Here is a 16,503-nt window from a genome sequence, read left to right as displayed (position 1 = left end):
CACGCATTTTAGATAAACAAAACTGCTAGATGCCTTTGAATTAAAAGTATATATAATTTATAATATATTCAAAGTATATATGCATACATTAAAAGTATACATATATATACACACACACACACACACACACACACACATTCAAGCACAAAAGTGTTCATGCTGCATGACTTTAAATGCATAGTCTTAAAACGGAACATTTTACATCTGCAGCAACCTGTCTGGACTTATGAGACAAACACAACCAGTGATGCAGCATTGATCCGCCAGTCAAAGAGGAGACTTCAGTATCCTGGAGCCTCACCCAGAAACAGGCAAGGAAGGTTGAACTTTGTGGGTGTAAAACTTCACCTTTCACTGCAGAGTTGACATTACTAACAAAGTAATTTACAATGTGTGGGCCGCATCTCACTGCTGCATGTGTGAGGAAACCAGCTACCATGGAAACCACATAAATGCCTTTTTCCCCTCCCCAACAAATGCTGACCTTCTCCACCCTGTTTGTAGGGGCAATGTGAGCTGAGCTGGCAGGCGGCCAAGGAGAGCTTTCTCACTCCAGGTAACGTGTGACCAGGTGAATTGTTGTATTATCACCTCAGGATGGTCACTTCACTTTCATTGACGCCTGCATTTCAGCACACAGTGTGTATTTAAAGGACGGGATGTGCTAGAATTTCTGCTGTGGTGAGACATCAACCGGTCTGTTCAACCTCACTCCCTTCCCTTCCCTGGGCTAACTTATCCGAAAATCTACGCATAAATTTCAATAATGAAGCGATGTGCTATTCTGCAGTAGGTTGATACTTGACCCATCGATTTCTGGCTAAGTTGGCATCATTTATTTATGAGGGGCTTAATTCTGAAAATACTGTTACTGTAGCCTACTTTCAACAACTAGCACTGGTCACACACACATTCATGCATATTAACATTCCATGGACACTAAGATTCAATAAATATTCATTCAAGCCAACAAGTACTGGCAAAATATCAGATAATTTCACTCATGTCACGTATTGCAGTGCTCCTGAAGTGTAACTGTGTATCCAGTCATCACTGAGACTTTCACCATTATGGCTGAGATGACATGTTGTCATCTTAGCCTGATTCTTTTGTTTGTCTCTCTGAACACTTGGTGAATCACTTCTGAATTATACACAGAGAGTAACTGCTTCATCTTAAATGCAACATAACAGATCACACCCACATTAGATTTTAAAATGATACTTCATAAAGTACATTACACATGACATTACATACGTATAGTACTTGATCCCTATGATTCATTTGTACATTTTTTATCAGGATTTACTGTAGCTTTTCAGCTTGCCTATATTATGGTATTATGAATTTGATTAGCACACTAATTTAAAAATTGTAAAATTTTTTAAATTACTTTTGATTTCATGCCAACAGAGGCATGTTTGGAGAAACAATTATGAACAGAGGGCAGATTAACATTAATATTGAGTCATTTGCCACTCTTTCATCCAAAGTGGCATTCATGTGAGATATAAATACAACACAAACAAACGTTTAGTTTGGTGAAAACAACAAGAGTAAGTTCCAAGAAAACAAGTCCTAGTGGAACAACAGGAAGTAGGTGCCAAGAGTCAGAGCCTGGAGGAGGTATAGGGAGAGAGAAAGAGAGGGGGGGGGGGGGGTCAAATCCAGTCAAGTCAAGTCAAGTCACGTTTATTTGTATAGCTCAATATCACATACAATGTCTGGAAGGGCTTTACAGGAGGTACACAACAACAAACAGTTCCCGACCAGCCCAAAGTTCTCCAGGAAGACGAAGAAAAGACTCCCAAATAACCTTATACTGAAAAAGGGAAAAGGACAAAACCTTGGGAGGGAGATTCCCTCTCCTGGAATGGCCAGGTGTGCAACTGAAGCTGTGAGTGGGAGAGAATAAATGACAAAGAAATTATGTTATGATACAGCCAAAGGTAAGCAACATATGTCCAAAGAATGAGCGAGAGACAGACAGACAGACAGACAGACAGACAGAAACAAACAATATAAATATACCAGGAGAGTCATAGAAGCAGCAGTCGAGGCCACAGAGCTCATTAGGTTAGATGGGAGGAAGGGGATATGGGGAGTGAGGAGAGAGAGCCATGGTTAGGATCCACTCTACTTGTATTGTGCATGAACACCCAGCTCTCCTCGATTTCTACACCAGAATTTTCCATTACCCTAAAGAGACCACACAGCTTTAGTTAGATGGCAAACTTGCACCAATCACCTGGTACAGGCGGTGAGGTGACTGATCTGCTGGTGGCTGAGCTGAGGTTGATGCTTTCTGAGTGAGCAGTCAAGTGTCTAGTGTGAAATAACAACAAAGCAGCAGTGCAGTTTGTGTGAAGTGGCCTTTTATTGGACAGGATTGGATTGGAGTCTCTCTGGGACAGGAGGCTGCAAAGGAGACCACAGGAGCATCTCAGCTGTAGCTCTGTGGATTTCTCCTCTGACAACTCTGTGCTAACACTGTGCTAACCTCTTCATCATCCATGTGCCCCTAACTCTTGTTCCCACTTCTAATCCTCATAATCATCTCATTCTCATTCTACATCACTCTCCTTTGGCTCCTTGTCATTCTACAACTCCAGTCATTTTGAGAGGCCACTGTGCTGTTTGAGCTGTGAGCTTAGGAACACACAGGTAACAGTAGTTTCTCAAACCGACAGCATTATTGCATCAGCACAGTGGACTCTTCACAAACAGCGAGAAACATGTGAATGAATGCAAAATAAGACCAAATACAAAGTTGCACGCTACACTACTATCTGGCATGGCACCGCCTCTCTTTCAGGCCCAGTCAAGAGACCTTAGTGATATATATCTATGCCAACTGCCTTGTGTATTTTCAGTCATTGTCATTGAACTTTAGTCATGGTTTATAGCAGTATGCTGTCTATGGACAACATGGCTCAGCAGTTTGAGTCTCACGTCTGTAATCAATGACACCAGGACATTCTGTGGCAAGGACAAGTTCATTGACATAAACATTTACTTTTGAGAGATAAACTAAGGATTTTGAGCAAGTTACAGGCGTTTGCAGGTCAACCATTGTGTGGTTCTGTTAATACGAACTGTTTCACTCACAGAAAAACAGTAATAAACGCAGTAAACTGTACATAGTGTCTATGTGTGGTATATCTTTGAGACGCGGACCAGTATTAGCCCCGCCCACCTTTCAACTGTGCGTCATGTTACGTCAGAGGTCGAAGGTGATAGTTGACGCAGGCGAACACGTGGTTGGAAGTTCGCGGGAAAGATCTCAAAACAAAACGAGAGAACAGCGTCGCATCGCTTCTGACAGAGGAAACGAATCATAATATTGGATTTTAGCACTTTCTGTAAGCAGCACTTACAGTTAAGTGATGTCACGAATCGCGACAAGCTGGTATTCGACTTAGTTAATCATTAAAACTGAATTAGCGTTACAGTAGCAACTTTAGCTTCAGCCAAACGCATCATCATCAGCAGGCAGTGCTAATTGGTTAGCGCTAACCAGAGAGCTAACTGCTAATCACCTCAACGGGACAGACGGTGAAGTTAAACTCTACACTTTGAGCGAAATGGCGGAGAGGCCAGAAGACCTGAATCTTCCGAACGCGGTTATCACCCGAATCATCAAGGAGGCGGTGAGTGCGTTAAGATCGACCACAAAGCTTTGATCCCCCGAAGCTGTGGAGCTCCGCTACGGACCCCGGGATGACAAACACAGGCTTCATATTGTCTGAAAAATAGGTCATATGGCAAAGCAACGGTTGAGATGAGTGATTGCCGAGTTTCTTTGACACTGCAAACAGATGAAGCTGTGGTTCAAAGCAAATTTCTGTAATAAACAAAAACAGAATCTCGGCTACAGTGTGGTGAGAAGATCAGAATTGTGGGGTATAAAGGCGAATACATGTGGGGACAAATGTAGGTATTCAGAAAATGCATTAAATCGCTATCGACTGTAAAATTGAGGGAAAAGGAAACAAAGCCATATAATAGTAGTAATAATAATAAGAGAGCTTTCTGATGCACTCAAGCTTGACACATTGTGTTTTTAACGCATTTAACCTAATAACTGAGGTGTATTTGATCATTTCTGCTCAGTGAGAGTTCCAGATGTAGCCATGGTGTGTTCAAGTGTACTCACTGGCACTCATATTCATAAGTGGAGCTTTGAACCTCACACATGATCAAATCTTTTGGTGGAAAGAAACCTGTCTAGCCTCGGATGATGACGTCATATCACCTGTGGAGGATTGTTTTGGACTCGTGGTATTAAAATCCTACCTCATCAATGGCAGACATGTGTCAATCACCCCCTTGTTATTCTGTATCTGTTTGCCCCATTGAGGTCTTAGAATGTGTTGTATGACATGAATAATTGTGTTAATCATGGTGGAAATTTGCAGTGAGACAATTGAGAAGACTCGGGAGTAAAAAATGAAGAATCAATTTATTTCTTTACACTGCAGTGGTTCACTTCTGGTTGTTAAACTGAAAAGACCAAGATACAATACATTACATGATTTCTTACACAGTCAAAAGTAAACAAGTAGGCATTGGATGGTTCCAGGGCGTCAGAGGCGCCTCTGGGTGTCCGCTCCCAGTCACAGCACAGACATACACAGGCGCCTCTCCGACCCAAGGCCGGAGAGTGCGACAACAAGCACAATGAAAACCTAAACAATCTCCAGGTTTATGTGGAAAAGGTGAAGGCCCAAGTCACACACATCATTTTGTACATCACACTACAGGATTTATTTGATTAACACATTTGATTGGTTATTGAATGTTTGATCATTGATGAATATATATGATTAACTTAAACACAGTTGATTGATACATAGATAGTTATTGTTCCACAACATTAATAACAGCAGCACTATTTTACATTTTACATTACGTTGATCCGCCATATATAAATGATATAAAGGAGATGACGCTTCCACTATGTTTGTTATCAGCTTCCAGATGGAGTGAATGTGTCAAAAGAAGCAAGAAGAGCCATATCACAAGCTGCCAGTGTGTTTGTGCTCTATGCAACATCCTGGTAAGAAATACAATGTTTACAGATGTCTAACAAATCGTGGCGTAGTGACTCTTAAACTTGACATGCTTCAATTTATTAATCTTCATCACCAGTTTTTATATATGAAATGTCAGGTTTATGTTTATCAATTGCATGTACTTGTTTAGAGGGAATTGTGTTAGTAGCCCAAACACTCCATTGGGCTCCATTCTGTGTTGCATATCAGAATGACAGTACAGTGCTGCTATTACATGAAACCTCTCGTTCGTTGAAATAAGAGGCGCTGCTGTGCTCATCTCTCTTTTCCAGCGCAAACAACTTTGCCATGAAAGCCAAACGGAAAACTCTGAATGCAGGAGACGTCCTGGCAGCCATGGAGGAAATGGAGTTTGAACGGTTCCTGGAGCCCCTCAGAGAAGCACTGGAAGGTGTGTAAAGCACTGAGCCATAGCTGCTCTGCTGCAAACACGTGAATCCAGGGGCGAAAATAAGTTTTATACCTAAAAATCTTTTTTAAAATAGTGAGGAAAACGGTAAAAATGTGAAGTACAAACAGTTACAAGGTGACCTATCTTCATAATGGCGGTTCTTCTTCTTTGTCCTTGACAGTTTACAAGAAGGGCCAGAAGGGAAAGAAAGAAGTGTCGGAACAGAAGCGTAAAGATAAGGAGAAGAAAAACGACTCTGAGAACGATAAGAGCAAGGAGGATGAGGAAGAGGAGGAGGAGCGCATGGAGGAGGAGCCTGAAGCAGAGAACGAAGCGGAGGAGGAGGAGGAGGAAGAAGAAGAAGAGGTGGAGAATTGAGGATTGACTGCTGCACATCTAAAACTGGCACTAAAAGCACTGGTGGTATGAAAGAGGAGAAGCTCTCCACCTCCTCCTCCTCCTCAGGTTCTCGTTCTCCTCTGATGCTTCTTCTCCGTGCATCATGTTTATCTCCAGCCAGTTGAGCGGCACGTTGCAGCAAATAGGGGCTTGTAACTTCATTTTAGTGATAAATTCACTGCAGCCTCATTTATTGAATTTCAGAGTGATGTTATCTGGACTCTGCGTGCGTTCTGTCAGATCTCATTATGTGATGCTCGTTCATTTTGTTGTTGAGCTTTTAGATGCAGTTTCACATTTACAGCAAGTCACAATCCTGGTTCACTTTCATGAATAAGCAGGAAGACACTTTCAAATTTCATCTCATACGTCCCAGCTGCAGACATTGCATACATCAAACCTGGACAGATGCGTCTGAGCCCGACCACACGGGTCACATCCCTACAACTTTGAATGCCGACAGCGTCTCTAGGCGGTTTGTCTTCAGTCTTCCATTTTTGTTAAGTGAAATCTGTGATTCCAGGGAAGGATTCAGGCCAGCAGATGTCCACACACACCTGAGTGTTGAAGCACTGAGAGATGATCACACATCAGCTGTCTGGCTTTCTCCCTCCAGTTTATATTTTCCATCACTCGATACATTTTGCCCTTTTGATACAAATGCTATTTCAGTTTTGAAGATGAACAAATTAGATTTTGGTGCTTATAGAAAACGCTAGTCAGAAAGTGAGAGCTTTAGTTTGCTCGGAAAGGGACTGAATTTTAATGTCCTCACTGAATTGATGTGTTTGATCAGTTTTCCAGTAAGGCGTTTGACATACCAGTTCTGATACTTGGCTTTAGAGTAACTTAAGTGTTTATACCTATCCAGTGCACAGTAACGCACAGGCTGTTTAACTTCCATCTCTGACAGTTTAACTAGTCCAAGATTTGTGACCAAAGTTGGAGTTTTTTCTCTAAATAAGACTTGTTTCAAAGGCACTCAATGTTACCTTTACAAAAGTGACCTTTCATTAGGTTTAGTTGGATGTAGTTATTTGATTCTGTGTACTGACTGCACTCACTCTCAGGCCTACCACTGGATTTAAACCTTTTAGTTCCGTTAAGTTTGTGAACCATTGATACTTTTGTAGAATTGTAATTTACTGAGATTTACAATAAATATTTTGTATAGAAAGTTGTGGATCTTGTGGTTTCAGTGCAGCAGCCATCTGCACTAGTTTTGAAAGTGAATTTAGCTCTGCACATTCAGGAGGGTACATTTAAGTGCACGTGGGCCACTTGGTATAGTTAGAGCTCCTGCCCTGTTGGCGTGAACTACATCCGAGTCCAGCTCACATTTTCTCTAAGCTGCCAATCTTTATCTGAATATTGACAATACAGCACCTTAAAATCTGAATCTTTCCTCAGATTTGTGCCAATATTTTCACAAATGACCTTGTATTTGACCTTCACCCATTTCTCAGTGAACTCCTTAAGTATAACCACTTTGTGTTACTCACTGTCTGATCGTGCATAAGGGAGTGGTTATTTAAAATAAAAGATCAAACCTTCAAAACAAGTGCTGTCTTGACTGAACCAAGAGCCACATCACCTCTGTACGCGACTTGTTTTACTGTAGTTTACTGTAGAAATGTTGGAAACAAGGACTTTTTTGTCAACAATTTATTGTGCTGCGTTTAGTCAGATGGGCATTCAACCTTGCCACTGTTGATGTCATCAATGACATCATGGGGAGGACGGCCATCGATGGTGCAACCCACAGACTGAGCGGTGCCCAGAATCTCCTTGATGGTTCCTGAAAGAGAAAGGATGTTTCAGCATAATGCTCATGTTTTAAATATCTGCCAGTCTGGATACTTAAGAAAAACTGTTCGTATCAACACCAGGCACATTTTATGATTCTGGCCAGAAGACTGTGCCAAGTACCACAGCACCGCATATTCTCCTTCTCTCCCTGCACCAAAAACATGATAGACCAAGTCAGGTGTGTTGAATTAAAGCATTAACACCTGCTTGAGAAGAGAAGTGGGACTCTGCAGTGTGGTGGTGCTGAGGACCACAGTGGGCCTGCTGCAGTAAGTAATGTTCCAGTCTTTACGGCACAGAGTTACCCATTGGTTTGAGCAGACCTGTTTCCTAAAAGCCGGGTCTATCTAAGCCTCCACTGGATTATACTCAGTCACTGTTACAGACAGGCATAGTGGCGGGAGGCTGAGGGATGTATAAGTGGCATTTGACACTCATATCTACACAATCACCGACTAAAGGGCAAACAATTAATTTTCAGTTAACGACTCTGGCTTGTCACCAATTGCCAATTTCCTTTGTAGCTCCACTAAAAGACTGAGCAGTGAAACCAAGTCTGTTCCTACCTGAGAGTTCACGGGCAATGGAGCGAGCCCTCATGACGCGGGCAATGCCCACAATCTCATCAAAGGTCACACTTCCACTGTGCTTGACTGAAGAAGAGGAACAGTTATTGGTCAACTTATCACTGCAGGTGAAGTGCGAGCAATTGGCATCACTGTTCCACATCCAGCCAACAGGGGCATGATGCCATACTTACTGTTCTTGACCTTCTTCCTGTCACGAGGGGGCTCCTTCAGAGCCTTGATGATCAGAGCAGATGCAGAGGGAACCACATCAACCTGCAGAGCAAAAAACACAAGGTCAGCACTCACATTTAAGTCATCGTCCAGACTTCACAAAAGCCGGGCAGCTTCATGCATGTGTTCAAACTGCAGATGGAGACGTACAGTGGCCTGTCTGTTCTGGATGGTCAGCTTCACCGTGATCCTCAGACCCTTCCAGTCACCGGTGGCCTTGGCGATGTCATCACCAACCTTTTTGGGAGACTGAAAAGAAAAAGTGGACATCAACTATCTGTAACAATTTATGCACCATAACTTCAATAGAATGGTCCATTTGTTTTGTGTGAAAAGTCTTCAATTCGATGAGCTAATCTTTTGTTCCAGTCTTATCGGCACAGAGTTGTTCATTGGTTTGAGCAGACCTGTTTCCTAAAGCCGGGTCTATCTTAGCCTCCACTGGATTATACTCAGTCACTGTGACAGACAGGCATAGTGGCGGGAGGCTGGGGGACAAATACTTTTACACTTTCAAACTCACCAGACCCAGAGGTCCGATTTTGGGGGCCAGGGCTGAGGTGGCACCGACTTCTCCTCCTGTGCACCTCATGTACACTGTTTAACGGGAAGACAATTAGAAACATGTCAAGACGAGATTAGTGCAGGAATTACATTTACCCATTCAGAGTGAATGCAGTGTGTTCGGAACATGCATCAATTCCAACCACAATCAAGTCAACAAGTTTCATTAGATGCAATTTCACAATGTTCCCCAGGGCGTTCATTCCCATTTCCCTGATCCGAATAGCCGACTAGAACAAGCCAAAATCAGATCTTTGACAAGGTCTGTGAGTGGTTTTTTATTAACAGATAATAGAATAGACTGGTGAGCAGCTACATCATTCTATAACTACAGCCAGTTTGTAGCCACCCACCTGCCAGCTATTTATACTGTTGATGCATTTTGTTCTGACTTTATAACAAGCCATCTTGTCACATTTTGCATTAACATGTGCCGCGTGGCCTCTGAACTTTAGACAAGTGGATTACCTGATATTAACACTCAAGACTACATCACCCTTTAACAATTACTGAAGGCATACTGCATAACAAGTTAGTGCTCCACCAAAAATAAATCAAAGACTCAATAAAGCAATAATAATAAACCAAAATATATTTAGTTGATTTACAAAAATATGCGATTCTGAAACAAAAAGCTGAGTTGACTTGGATTTTGAAAACAAGCTTAACTAATCAGGATGAAGAAGCATCCATTAAAAAAAGGAAACCAGGGTGTTATTTAGTCCGATTTGACTTCGAACAGTTTTTCCTTGACATTTCTACTATTGATGGCTGCGTTGACTAAGTACGAAGTTTGACTTGCTGCCTGAGGCCAGATCACGTTAGCTTCTGTACGGGCTAACCCACGTGGACAGGAAATCAAGCACACACACCCAGAACTTCAGATAGCCGGCAATTTAACATCCAATTCAGATTCAATCAAGCCAAGAAACATGCAAAAACGCATTAGCTAGGTTTATTGGCTGCTTCAAGCCCCCTTTTTGTTTTTTACCGTTTCGTTACGCCGCTCTCGGGCATGTAGCTTGGAAGCACGGAGCGCCTCCATCTTGGCTCTGAAAAAACATTACGTTGCATTACCGGCTTCATGGTGGAAACCTACCAACTTTAACCTCATTGGGATCGAATTTAGGAGGCATGTTGCTGTTGCGTTGGTTGAGCTCAGTTCAGCTTGGTTGGTGAGGGTGTCGGATGAACCCGAGTAGGGACGACCGAGTACTGTTGCACCTTCACCGCTAAAGGGACAAAAAGAAAGACCGAGCTATGGCCACGGAGGTTTTTATACCTTGTGAAGTCACGCGAGACTTTGTTAGTCCAAAACTTTATTGACAGAACAGGGCAGAGCAGCGCAAAGCCTAGTTCAAGTACTATAGAGAGATAGATAGATAGATAGATAGATAGATAGATAGATAGATAGATAGATAACAATATTGTATAATCGATTCATAATATTACAGGCTCTTGAGGTGGGTGTCCAATGTACTGGTCAGTCCTTATTTCATGAAGGCCACCAACCAACCCATGTGCTTCCCCTTGGGGGCACCATTGCTGAATTCATCCTCAGACAGAGACTCCATATTCAGTCTAATTTATTTTATATGATAAACAGATGAATGTAAGGTACTTTGCTTTTGTGTAAACGTTGTATTTAATGGAGTTGAGTGAGTGAGCTTTGTGGTGGTCATGTTCTCTGGTTGATGTGCTCACAGGCCAAAGTGCTGTGTGTGGGTGCTGAGTGTCTGAGCGTACAGAACAAACGGCCTGGAGCCGGTTGAGTGTTGCAGGCTCAGTAGTATTGTGTGAGTTATATGTTGTAATATGTGTTTTGAGTTGTAAAGTCATACATGAAAAAAAAAAAAGGTTTATGTTTTATCATGATGGAATCCTGTTGGATATTTTGACTCAGAGCAATGGGAATAGAAACAGAACACAAGAGGGAGTATGTGGGTGAGAAGCATTGATCATCACTGCTCCGCTGCTTAGTCTGCACCATAAAAACCATGTGAGTTTCGTCAGAACATCCTAACCTTGAATTCTCAGAAGTCCACCACATTCACAGATACTCACTTATATCCTGATTTTAATGATGATGCTAGTCTTTACCACATGACTCCTGTGCTTGAAAAAAGATCTCTGTTGGGTGATTCTTTTATATGCACCTCCGGAAAGCAGAATAAAGACATTCATACAGATTTCATTAAAATGAAAGAAATGATTAATGTTTTGTCCTCTTTTCCATCACTTTAGCTGTTGTTTATATTTCTTTTCCCCAAAGCAATGTGCTTTCAGAGTAGAGCCGCTCCATGTTGAATAGAATGCATCGGAGACCAGGGAGTCAAGTTTCATCCCTGCAAAGGAGAGGGGAGTGTTTACCTTTTACCGTCTTCCATTGTGTGTTGGAGTGTGAAAGGCCGCTGTTTATTTCTGCAGAAACAAAGAGTGGGACAAAAATCAAAACCGTAGATAATTTTGATTCTCTCTTGCTCTCCCTCACTCTGTCTCTCTCGCTCTCTCTCTCACACACTCACCCACATACACACACTTTCCACAGCTCATTTGTTGAATGCAGGGGGGTGATTTGCTCCTGTGCTCTGCCTTTTCCCTTTCTCCTTGACATTTTCCACATATTTTGCAATCAGCCCTCTTCTGTTGTTCTTCTCTGTCATGTCTCTGCTTTTCAATCTGCTCCATTGATTTTGGGATGTAGTCTAGGGAATCCAGGCTAAACACATGGCTTGTTGTCTGAACCTTGCCAATCTATGAGCAGGTCCAATTATCAATGACTACAGGCTTGATCGCCAATTTTACATTAATTTGGCTCTTACTTTGTTTAAAGCGATCAATATACTGACCAGCTTTAATTTTCTCTTCAGTAAGCTCGTCTGCCACAATCATCCTGATTAAACTCAATTTATTCCAAAGACTATCAATGCAGTCACACAAATCTTCAAATTAAAATGAAGGACAATTTATACATATGTACATAAATTGAATAGTGAGGAAATAGTGAGCTGATCAAAAAAGTAGTTTGTTTTTTCATGTATTATATAGATTATATAGATTTTTAAATAATTCATTTGAAGTAACATTTCATGGAAAAGCAATATGAAGTATTCAGAACAAAATCTTGAGGAGGTTAATACCAACACACACTGCAGCATATCAAGCTTTATCTGCAGATAAAAAAAGACGAAGCATTTAGGATTCAAAAATGAAAATCAGTTTTGTAAGCTTATAATGAATGCACAGGCTCTCCGGTGTTACTGCTTCACATTGTTATCCATTCAAAAACAACACTTGCAGAGTAGAATCAATGACAGTACACATGAGTACCTCATTTGGTAGACAAACCTGTTTCCACTGTGATGAGTCAAGTGTTTTCCTATCTGTCAATCACTGGAACGCCGGGAAATCATCCCAGAAAAACATGACACAAACCTCTCTGTGTGTCTCCAACTTGAATCGCTCTTTATATTTTTGCAGAACATTGCGTACACACATTGCATCTGCTTGTTTTAACACCTCACTGAAGCTACACAGTGACGCTGAGTGAAACTCTCAAAACCTGGAAAGTTAAGGTTTCATGTCTGCAATGTTACACCATGAAAATATTCTGTGTGCATCACTATAATTAAGCCAGATAGTGTGATCTTTGCAAAAGCCTGGATCTTGGGACTAGAATTTAATTAAAACAAAGCTCTCTTTATGAATGCGTGGTTGAACAACACAAGCTTGACCCACTGATGGTGTAGAAGAGTTTAAGATCTAAAAGCGTCACTGTGACATGCTTGAACTCGTGAAAGACATTTCGTAATCAGGAGCAGCAGCTGCGTTACCGTCCATCAGGCTGGGTGCTGTGTTTATGAGCAGGACGTGGCAAGATGCGTCAGACTACCTGTAAAATGAAGAGGGTCTGAGAGGCCGGCTGGTCAGTAAATGTAAAAGGATGCTTGCCCTATATAATCTGAGACCATAGCTTCTGCTATGCTCCACAGACACGCACCCTCTCTCCTGTCTATTATAAGAAACCAGAGACAGAGGGACAGAGCACACAAAGCCTGAATGCTTAATGAACCAAAGCTTGCATCATGGGTGTGCACATACAACATTACACATTTGATGAAACAAAGCACTGGGACGTCTCAGGAAAGGACAGCTTTGAAGACATGATAAGGCTGCAGTTTAATTAGCGAGGATGTGAGAAGTTGTTTGTGCTGAATCAAGGGTGAGTTATCAGGTGCACAGGTCCCATGGCGACGCAGCGCAAATTGAGAGAGCAGAGCAGGAATCCCCCTGGAGTTTGGTTTAATTTCGTCTAGCTGAAAGATTCCATTGAACCATGCTCACCCCAAGCGCCACCAGGAAATTATGCTGCAAAGAGGCTTAACGTTCCCAAAGTAAATGGCAGAAGTCCTTTAATAAGCCCAGTCTCCTGCAATTATGTGTAAAGGGCACAATAAAGAAACAGCTCTGTCTACCATTTCATCTCCTTCTCTAGTGAAGGAAAGTTATAATCAAAGGAAGGAGTTTAACACTTAATCTGAGCCATCCCTGTCTGCTATGGACAGTAGCTTTGTGATTAATGTAATCTACCTATCTGCTATCTACATTTTCATGCAGAAGAAAACAATAACTTACAGGATTTTTTGGAGATTCATTCGTTTGGCATCATTTTCACTGTCAGCGTGTTGTTTCCCAGTATCCCCTTGTGACGAGAGGGAGGCAGTAGCTCAGTGGGTAGAGCTTCCGCTTGGGAACCGGGGGGTCGCCGATTCGAATCCCTGCCGAGGTGCCCCTGAGCAAGACACCAAACCCTCAGTTGCTCCCCCCTCTGCGAAGGTTGGTAATGTAATGTAAGTTGCTTTGGATAAAAGCGTCTGCCAAATGATCGTAGTGTAAAATGTAATGTGATGATGAAAGCATTGACACAGTACAACTTCTTCAGGAACTTTCCTTTGTTTGGCTCCACGGAATGATTTCTCTGCTCCTGCTGCTCCAGGGTCTGAACCATCAGAGAGAACCTACCAGGAGAAGACGAGACCATATGTGATTCTGACTGAGGGTTGAAAGATCTTTGAAACAAACATTCACAAAACAGAAAAAACAAACAAAAGATTACAATCTCCTCCATTCCCCCATTATTGTTGACAGCATCTACATCCTTGGTATTCCCAAAGGAGGCTCAGCTGAATGGTGAAGTCCTATCAGGCTAATTTCTTAAATCAACTGCTTGCTGAGGGATTTTATTCTGAAATCCTGTGTTGGGCAATTTATCAAATGAAGGATGTGGGTGGAGGCGGCTGTAATAATCCCTAATACACATTCCAGCTAAGAGTGAACGCCAAATTGTGATTGAATGTAATGTCCCATAATGCTCACCCATCCCCTGTGTGTCCCTTACTCTCTGTATTCACCTCCCTTGAGTTAAACCCCTCCCACTGGTGGATTATCATGTAATCCTTGATATTCATCAACTGAGGGGTCAGAGGACATTTTATTACAGTGCTCCAGCATTATCATGATCTTTTTTCTGGTGTGGATGAGCTAGATTGGGCTGGATAGTGGGCTCTAAGAAGGGAGCAGAAATGGTTGACATTGCAAATCAACACGATGGTGACCTCTCCTACTTGGCTTTGGTGCTGTGTAATAGCTCTAACAGCTGGGAGTCATCACAGGATGTCATTCCAACAGCTGAGCCTCTTCCACACCTGTGAACAAGCTGACATGCATGGTGTGCAGACCAGCGCTCAAAGAAATAAAGTTGTTATCAGGTTTGAGAGACGGACACACAATGTGTCATCACTATTCTCACCTCTACACTATATATAAATTAAGATTTGAATGGAGTCTGTTTTCCAAAACGTTCCAGGGATTAATTTCACACGGCTGGGATGTTATGAGCGCAGACATCACCTTCACATTCAGTGATGCTGGTTATTACATGTGGACCAATCCAGCCACCTGCTTCTTGTAAAGCAGTAATGCAAATTACGAATGACATAATAGTCTGCCCTGACCCAGCTCAGTGTGTGTGTGTGTGTGTGTGTGTGTGTGTGTGTGTGTGTGTGCAAAAGGGTGGGTGGTGGTGGTGCTCTGTGTCTTATCTTCTATCCTTTATTAATCCTCTGCTTCTTTGGATGTCTGACTACTCAGGCTTCGTCAATCAGGCTTTAGACGCAGATGAACAAAGGCTTGCAGCATGTGTCCAGTTTATCCAGTACAGTTAAGCATTGATACCCATGTAATATTATCACACTAATCTAGGGCTCGGTGTTCAGTTGCTGCTACATTGAAAGATACCTGTGTGTCAAAGAGACAGCATTCAGTTAGCTCATCATTTGATAGGGGAGGAGGAAATTCTCTTGTCCCCCACTTCACGACACAAATTGGGCCTGAGTGAAGTCTCGACAAAACATTCCCTGTTGTTGTTTCAATAAAGTATTAGGCCATTAACTGTGATCTGGTGGAGCCTGTGTACACACACACACGCACGCCCGCGCACGCGCACACCCACACACACGTGCGCACACACACATACACACACACACACACACACACACACACACACACACACACACACACACACACACACACACACACTCTCCACAGACAGAAGTGACTCTGCGTTACGTCAGGAGGACAAGTAAGTCTGCTAGCTGAATCATCGAATCAAACAGAAATCTGCTTCATTGGTGAGAAAAATCCAACCATCAATCCAATAAGTTTAAATCTATCTACTTCCACATTCTGGATTAATATTTCTTCATTTCTGTGTTGTCCCTTTTAAAAAATGAAACCCTCTGAAGATTTCTGGAACATTCTGAAGATCAATGATTCATTTTTTATTATTCATTGAAATGCACTGTCACATGTTTTCTCATATTGACCTTTTGTCATTTTGGTTATATTTTAGTTTGCTTGATGCATATTAAGTCCATATTTGAAATGTCTCTGTGTTTACAATATGCTAATGTCCTATTGTGTCCACATGAGATAAATAATGTCTACAACAAAGACTCATTGACATGTGACTTGATTTTTACAGCGAGAGAGGCAGAGAGGTGGCGGGAGGGAGGGAGGGAGGGAGGGGAGGGAGGAGGGTGAAAACAGGAGGAAGAGGAGGAGGAGGAGGGGGAGGATGGTCCTGCTGTCAGACTCAGATGAAAACAGGAGCAGCAGCAGGTTTCAGTGCCGTTAGATAATCGCATTTGTTGCGCTCGTCTGAAGCAGCGGGGACCAGAGGAAGCGGAGCGACGATCTGATGATAAAAACTATCATCCTCATCCTCATCTTCATCCAACTCTGCCGCTGGAGATGATACTGCACAGACTCACAGCAACTCTGCAAACTTCACACTTGATTTTAGATGTGATAACTCAGAGAGCTGCCAGTACTCATTACCAGCCTCCTGCTTGGTAGATTGAAGTGCTTCTGCTCAGCTGAGCACAATTATGCCGACGGTTCATCC

The 16,503-nt window shown here is 42.3% G+C and overlaps 2 protein-coding genes and 2 non-coding genes across 5 annotated transcripts; 1 reads left to right on the top strand and 3 right to left on the bottom strand.

Annotated features, from left to right (window-relative positions):
* The first annotated feature begins 3,232 nt into the window (after positions 1–3,232).
* On the top strand, positions 3,233–7,414 carry pole3 (polymerase (DNA directed), epsilon 3 (p17 subunit)). The gene is made up of 4 exons (XM_076156259.1): positions 3,233–3,650; positions 4,974–5,059; positions 5,348–5,466; positions 5,648–7,414. Exons 1-4 carry the CDS (start codon positions 3,585–3,587, stop codon positions 5,842–5,844), a joined length of 468 nt encoding a protein of 155 aa, XP_076012374.1. The 5' UTR covers positions 3,233–3,584; the 3' UTR covers positions 5,845–7,414.
* Positions 7,415–7,502: 88 nt separating this feature from the next.
* On the bottom strand, positions 7,503–10,303 carry rpl12 (ribosomal protein L12). 2 transcript variants are annotated; one of them, XM_076156000.1, is made up of 6 exons: positions 10,138–10,303; positions 8,998–9,071; positions 8,625–8,723; positions 8,435–8,516; positions 8,241–8,327; positions 7,503–7,663 (listed from the first exon to the last, which is right to left on the bottom strand). In XM_076156000.1, exons 1-6 carry the CDS (start codon positions 10,172–10,174, stop codon positions 7,545–7,547), a joined length of 498 nt encoding a protein of 165 aa, XP_076012115.1. In that variant the 5' UTR covers positions 10,175–10,303; the 3' UTR covers positions 7,503–7,544. The 2 variants fall into 2 exon arrangements, with proteins under 2 accessions (XP_076012115.1, XP_076012116.1); XM_076156001.1 differs by having other exon boundaries at positions 10,030–10,156.
* On the bottom strand, positions 7,949–8,076 carry LOC143005114 (small nucleolar RNA SNORA65). Its single transcript, XR_012964011.1, has one exon. It is a non-coding gene; the product is annotated as a small nucleolar RNA SNORA65 (small nucleolar RNA).
* Positions 8,833–8,959, bottom strand: LOC143005115 (small nucleolar RNA SNORA65). Its single transcript, XR_012964012.1, has one exon. It is a non-coding gene; the product is annotated as a small nucleolar RNA SNORA65 (small nucleolar RNA).
* Positions 10,304–16,503: the final 6,200 nt, after the last annotated feature.

Source organism: Genypterus blacodes, unplaced genomic scaffold (assembly GCF_046128005.1).
Source record: "Genypterus blacodes isolate CSIRO-AG114 ecotype Tasmania unplaced genomic scaffold, CSIRO-AGI_Gbla_v1 ptg000067l_1, whole genome shotgun sequence".
NCBI classification, from domain to species: domain Eukaryota; kingdom Metazoa; phylum Chordata; class Actinopteri; order Ophidiiformes; family Ophidiidae; genus Genypterus; species Genypterus blacodes.
Note: the sequence above shows the minus strand (reverse complement) of the source record. Positions and strands in the feature narration are given on the sequence as shown.

Coding starts and splice junctions, on each gene's coding strand:
- pole3 (XM_076156259.1), top strand. CDS start 3,585: ATGGCGGAGAGGCCAGAAGACCTGAATCTTCCGAACGCGGTTATCACC. Junction 5,060..5,347: donor GTGCTCTATGCAACATCCTG/GTAAGAAATACA, acceptor TCTCTTTTCCAG/CGCAAACAACTTTGCCATGA. Junction 5,467..5,647: donor CCTCAGAGAAGCACTGGAAG/GTGTGTAAAGCA, acceptor TGTCCTTGACAG/TTTACAAGAAGGGCCAGAAG.
- rpl12 (XM_076156000.1), bottom strand. CDS start 10,174: ATGCCTCCTAAATTCGATCCCAATGAGGTTAAAGTTG. Junction 8,724..8,997: donor AAATCGGACCTCTGGGTCTG/GTGAGTTTGAAA, acceptor TTTTCTTTTCAG/TCTCCCAAAAAGGTTGGTGA. Junction 7,664..8,240: donor CATTGCCCGTGAACTCTCAG/GTAGGAACAGAC, acceptor TTTCTCTTTCAG/GAACCATCAAGGAGATTCTG.